We start from the raw sequence: 6,858 nt of genomic DNA on the forward strand, positions 1-6,858 counted from the left end.
ATTGCTTTAAATACAAGAAGCCAAGGGAGTGGATTGGTACGAGTGGAGAAGAATAGAAATAGAACTTGAAGTCTTTTTTTTGGAGATATCCATTTTCGGGACTCCCAGGCCCCACTCATTTTGCTTCACGTCACAAAAAAAGTAGGTATCCTCGAAAGATCCGGTCCACTCGAAAATTTTCCCAAGCAAATCAAATCATGTAAGCACACTGTGATCAAAATTTCAGGGTACAATTAATGATCTTTCAAGGGGTAATGTATTCATCCCAAGAGAACTCTTTTCGTCTCTCAATGGATGAGTTCCACATACACAACAGTATGTAATCTAGAGTTATTAAATCTAAGTTTTAAAATGCTTTGAATCTCCATCCTAAGATTCTAATAAGGCTAGATCTAATTGTGAATGTTAAGGTCCATATAATCAAAATCCACCACAAATAAATAAATTAACAAATAAGGCAGTTAAAGGAGAACAATAATACTCACTATAAACGTAACTTTCAATGTCAAAAGAGCTGTATGAATTGAAATGTTCCATTAAGGAAAAGAAATCCATAACAGTTGGGAAAAATCAGAATCCAAATTCATACATCCACAAGAATAGCACTAGGAAATGAGTATTCAATGAAATTTAATAAACTGCATCCTATTTTCCAAGCAAACGACGACCACGATGATTAGCACCTTTAACACGGACATTCAGCTCATCCACATCATCCTCGAAATGATCCAAAGCTTTGGTATGCCTGGAATTACAGCAAAATGGGTTATATTCTTTGATGGTGAAACTGGTAAATGATGCAAAAAGTTATTACTTTTAGACTAACAAAACTAACCTGTCAATTTCAGTTCCCATGTCAACAGCCATACCCTTAAGCTCTCCTAATAGATTGCTAAGATCCGAGAGTGCATCATCTTGCTTCCCTTTTTCAAACTATTTAAACAGAACCCGGCATAAAATGAATAGGGTTATGGTATAGCACATGTATTCATTCCTTCAAAAATAAAAACAAACACAAACCTCAACTTTCTGGAATGCGTCAGCGCTTTCAGGTGGGGGGGTTCGTGTCCTGGATATAGCCTTCGGTGCAGGATTCAATCCCAACTTCTCTCTTTGCTCTAGGTGGTTACCCCTTCTTTTGGGTGAATCATCTAAGAAAACACAAGAAAAAGTCACACAGGGTTAATTAACATGCCAAGTTAGAGCTTAACATTCTTTCAACCAAAGACAGAACAACAGTTAAGCAGTAACTTCTTAAAACAAATAATTCATCAACAGGCAGCAAATACAAAAAGAAACAGACCTCTTGTAATTACAGGTCCTCTGATTGCACGACCCTTTTTCGGTTTCCAAGTCTTAGAGAAAATGCCCCCCAGACTTCCCAATAGCTTCTCACCCTGAAATCGGAATAAAACAACCATGAAAATGTTCCTTCTACTCAATTAAATCAAAAGTTTCAAAATTATCAAGAAAAGCAACACATGGATGGAAAAAAATCTCATTGCAAAGCTACAATGGGATACCCATTCCAGTTTTATGACCAAACATATTTGATTCACAGTGGCTACAATCAAACAATAAAGATTAATTAAAAAAAAATAGATTTCACACTGAGAAGTAAACAAAAGAAATAATCAACATGCAACATGTAAACATAATAACTGACTTCAGAAGATAGATAACTGAAGCAGTGGTTTTGATAGTCAAGGTCAATGCGAAGCATAGAAGGACAAGATCAGACATAAAATACCCACAATGAGATCTTAAATTGCCCACTTCATTTTTTATTTGAATATACCACTCCATAAATACACAATTAACTTTTGCAGTGAGATTATAGGGCTTGAAACCTTCAGTGTTAAATATTTCGTTGAAATTTCCAATCTACTATGTCTATGTAAAATAACCAAGGCAGCAGAAACCATGTAAGAACTAAGAACTCAATCAAATGATACTAATGTTCATTCAGAGACTCATTCACAGACTCTCTTTTGCTTGGCCCTCATGATATGATATGGAAAGCCTCATGAAGCACAAATAACCTAGATGGCTTAAACGCTAAGTTTAGAAGGCTGTAGTTTTAGTACTTTGAATGCAGCAAATTTCAGGAGCACAAACTTGTGCAGATAAGCAGTAAACCAAAGGTCTTCAATGCAAAAAGCAACTGCCATAGCCATAAAATAAGTTAATCAATAGACAAAAAGTTTATGGTATTAAAAAAATCTCGTGATAAAGAATGCCAACATAAAACAGAACCATGCTTCTAAATAGATATTAACCACATGTATTACAGAACTCTATAAGTGCCATATGGAAAAGCAGTACTATGAACTCTGAAGTGTGAAAAAACAGGTGACAAAATCAAAGTCAATTCCACAACCTTCATATATTATTATTTTTCTAAATGTTTTATTCATTATCTATTATATATGTTTATAGCTTGAAATTCTTGAGTAATTCTTAATTTTGCAAACATAAGTCATACCCGACTAAGATCGTGATCAATCTCCACAGTAACATTGTGGTTCTTGGTAATTTGCTCACCCTGCTGATGCAAGGTAACTAGTGTGTTAGTGGCATCCTCTCTGATTTCCTCAGCAATTTTCAAACAGCCATGGACAGCTTTTGTGGTCTCCTCGGCCTTGTATACAGCGTAGTTCTCCAATTCTTGTACTGATTGATTCTCCACTCCTCCTGTGTCACGGAAATCATTCTTGTACTTATTTCTTGCTGACGAATACAGGGAATATGAAGATGAAGAAGACGCTTGTATTTCTCCATCATCATCAAAAGGATTGGCACCAAAATTAGGTGCAGTCAGATTGGGTTCTGAGGATGTTTTCCTTGAAGGTCTAAGACTGGATTCTGGGGGAGTTTTCCTTGAAGGTTTAAGAGTTTGCTTTTTGTCCAACTCATCATCAGAATCAAATGGGTTAGAAGTAGGAGGTTGAGGATATCCAGGGTCAACCTTACTGTTAGCAACCTTTAGAGGAGATTTCCTTAAGCCGAACATTCTCTCGAGAGAATAAAATGTAAAGACTGAACAAACAGGTAACGGTAATCAATTCAAAATTTCCTGCAGAAAATGAAGCGATCAGTATGTGAGACTGCCTGCAGCGAATTAACTTTCATCAATAAAAGAAACAAGTAATTCTGTAGCATCCAAATTTAAGCACAAGCAAGATTATTAGGCAACAAAAACCATGAATATGAACAGTTGAAATTCAAGAATATCAACAGTTGAAATTCTAGAAGGGAATCAAAATTCAAAATTTAATTTACAAGCAAAGCAACAGTGAAAAGGAAATTCAATCAAGTAATTCCTTTCCGCATATACATGGTTGAGATGCAAATTTTTTTTGAAAAAGTGACACAAAGGGGATAAAAGACAAAACAAACATCAATCCTATATTTTGACAAGAGATGAAGGAAGAATTAGAGTCACTTCATCCCTAACCGTAATACAGCATCAAATCTTAGGAATTATAATTTCACAATCTGGTTAGATCTCCTTCAATTAAAAATCCAGAAAGAGTAAATTAGTCAAGTTTAAAAATCTTCCACCTTATTTTCTCACCAGCCAAACAGAAATAAAGGGCAGGGAACCGATGAAGGAAGCAAAAGCAATAATATAGAAATTGACAAAACAAAGACACAGAGAAGGACACAAAGGCATCAATTCATGAGAGAATCAAGAAAAGGCTATCTAAAAGTCAAACAGGATGCAGCGAAAGAATGAAAAGCATGACTAAAAACAGCAAACAGGGGCATTACTTACGATGATAAGCAAAAAAAGATTCAAGAAATCAAAGAAGTGAAGGAGAAATTAGAATTTACATATAAAGAAGTGAAGATAGAAAGGGAAGGGAATCAACAGAAAGCGAGAAAGAGAAGAGAGAATCTCGGAATACCTGATAATTTGGGAGGGAAGAGTTGCGAAAACCGAATGGGAAGGAAGGAAATCCCAAAGAATCTCTTGTTTTCAACTAGAGAGAAAGTTGAAGTAGTAGAGAGAGAGAGGGAGGAAATTTCGAAGGCGTGCAGGACTGCATCAAGTTTAGAGAGCGGAAAGAAATTGCTAAGAAATTTCAAACGACTATGTTATATCCAAATCCAATCCAAGAAAAAGTCCATACCTACTGCTTGCTACTCTTCTTTTTCTTTTCTAACATAAATTAAATTTTTTTTAGGTTTAATACATTATTTGCCCCTGAACTTGTCCAAAAAGTTTGATTGGCCCCTTGAATCTTCAAAGAATTCAGATAGCCTCCTGAACTTGCATAAAATATTCAGTTAGCCTCATGAACTTGCGTAAAATGTAATCAATTAAGTTAAATGCGGAAAATATATTACACACAGCTTAGAATGTTATTACATAATTCAAAAATAAATTAAAAACCAAGTTATTACTTGCTCAACTATACAACTTGTCTTCTCTAATAGTAGAATTGCATATTCCGATTTTGGTCGTTTTACTTTTTTTAAAACTCGTGCAATTCATCTTCCGCATTTAACTTACTTTTTTTTGTAACCGGGTGATCAAATCATTACATTTTGCACAAATTCAGGGGCTAATTGAACATTTTATACAAATTGAGAGGCTATCGGAACACTTTGAAAGTTCAGGAGGGCAATCAAGTGTTTTGAACAAATTCAAGGAGCAAATCATGTATTAAGCATTTCTTTTATCAATTTCAAATCATATATTACTTTGAATAAAATTTTAGAGAAATTATAAATAAAATTCTTTTTGGTTTTATCTATTTGCAAATAGAGAAACATGGTTAGTATTTTTTTTTTCGGCAAAAACTATAATTAAGCTCCTGAACTTTACATGTTTTAAGGATCAAGCCCCTTATCAATTATATTTCCACATTGAGCCACTAATCATTGATTTTATTATGGATTTAGTCCTTATTTAACTTTTCTGTCAAGTTTAGGAGGTGAAAAGATCGATTTGGCGATTCTAATGTTGGAAATCACAAAATGGGAAAGGAGAAAATCGAGTTTGGAAGAATATATTAGAAATTAATTTCTATAATTTCGTTTTAGTTTTTAATTTTTATCTCTCATAGTCAATAAATTCTTATTTTTATTTGTCCATGTCAACAAGTCGGATCACCCTAACGATGTATGCAGTCCAAACTCGACGAAAAAGTTAAATAATGGCCTAATCCATAATAGAATCAATGATCAAGTGTTCAATGTGGAAAAATAAATAATCAGAGGCTTAATCCTTAAAACAGTCAAAGTACGGGGACTTAATTATGCTTTTTGCCTTTTTTTTAAGGCATGCATTAGAGCATCTGCATGAGCCTCTTAAATTGGCTCTTAAGTTAAAATTTGAGGAGGAAGAATAAAAAAATCAGGTCCAACAATCTCTTAATGGCTGCTCAAATCACTAATAGCATCTCCATCCTCTCTATTAATAGAGAGTCTCTTTCCACCTCTTAGTGTCTCCTAACTTCATTTTTTATTAATAATTTATTATTGATAAGTCTCTCTCCTCACACTATTGGTAAATATAACAATAAATAATAATCTTAACAATAAAATAATAAATAAAGAGTAAATATAATGAGTATTGTTGGAGATGATGTATCTTAGTAACTCTTAAATCACTAAGAGTCAATTATTTATATTATTTTTAGAGAGCTCACTAAGAGTCTTTTGGAGATGCTCTTATAGTTAGAAAAAAATTAATTACCAGTCCCCATATTTAATTACATGATATATTAACTTTAATAAATGACACTTTAATTTGTTAGACTTTAGTGGCATGATCTAATGAAATATTGAATTTTGTTGATATGTCATATTAACTTGATTATGTGTAAATATATACATATATGTTATATACCTGAGTGGATTTGTGAGGATTTTAGTCGTCTGCATGTGACTCGAAGAGAAATCCAGATGTGTTGACAGGCTCATGTTCTTCCCTACTTCAAACTGAACATGGATGGAAGTACTACAGGCAACCCAGGTATTGCAGGAGGAGGAGGTTGTTGGTCTCTAATACGGAAGGTTAATTCTAAATGGGGTGAATAGAACTAATGGGTAATTTAAAACCTTAAGAAACTTTTCTCTTTTAAGTCAATTGCAACACAGAGGCAATTCTCGAAATCAGAGGCAACTTTAGTCTACTGAGGTTTCAATCTACTGAAATTGATTCTGCTTCTGATACTTGCATTCAGAGGATAACTCTTTTAATAGAGCATCTGGAGATCTTGTAGGTGGATGATATACTATATGGACAGAATATTCAGAGTGATGAATATGAGATAAATACTTAGAGCATGCAATATTCAGAAGCAGTAAAAGGCAATATAAGGGAAAGAAGTTACTCGACAGATTTATACTGGTTCGACCTTCTGCCTACGTCCAGTCCTCAAAGTACCTTATTCTGAGCTTTAATCCACTAAAGAACTCTTTTGAGGGTAGAGCACAAACCTTTTACACAATAGGCTAAGCATGAGTAAAGTATTGTCCTTTACTACAACATTCAACTATCACACTCGCTGATGCCTATAAAAGAAGCAACAACAGAGCTTCTGATTATATAATAGAAAGGTTTCGATAGAAATTAATATGAACTAATCTCTCTCTCTCTCTATATATATATATATATATATATATATATATATATATATATATATATATATATAATTAAACAAATATGAAAATGATTTGTGTATTTGATCTTGTTCACTTTTGCAATGTATCTCTTTTAATCTTGATGATCGGTTGTGAAAATGGACATTGGACTTGGCTTTTATAGGTGGGGCTTTCAAACTAGTCATTTGAATCAGAAGAGAGCCGTTGGGAAGAAGCAGCTTCTGTTCTTCTCTAGAGCTT

At 33.8% G+C, this 6,858-nt stretch overlaps 1 protein-coding gene across 2 annotated transcripts; it reads right to left on the bottom strand.

Moving 5' to 3' along the window:
- Positions 1-461: 461 nt before the first annotated feature.
- On the bottom strand, positions 462-4,079 carry LOC136232754 (SNAP25 homologous protein SNAP33-like). Of its 2 annotated transcripts, none has more exons than XM_066022152.1 (6): positions 3,912-4,079; positions 2,486-3,111; positions 1,304-1,397; positions 1,021-1,151; positions 836-933; positions 462-745 (listed from the first exon to the last, which is right to left on the bottom strand). In XM_066022152.1, exons 2-6 carry the CDS (start codon positions 3,011-3,013, stop codon positions 646-648), a joined length of 951 nt encoding a protein of 316 aa, XP_065878224.1. In that variant the 5' UTR covers positions 3,014-3,111; positions 3,912-4,079; the 3' UTR covers positions 462-645. The 2 variants fall into 2 exon arrangements, with proteins under 2 accessions (XP_065878224.1, XP_065878219.1); XM_066022147.1 differs by having other exon boundaries at positions 2,486-3,076; positions 3,912-4,078.
- Between the last annotated feature and the right edge of the window lie 2,779 nt (positions 4,080-6,858).

This window comes from Euphorbia lathyris, chromosome 1, assembly GCF_963576675.1.
Source record: "Euphorbia lathyris chromosome 1, ddEupLath1.1, whole genome shotgun sequence".
Taxonomy (NCBI): domain Eukaryota; kingdom Viridiplantae; phylum Streptophyta; class Magnoliopsida; order Malpighiales; family Euphorbiaceae; genus Euphorbia; species Euphorbia lathyris.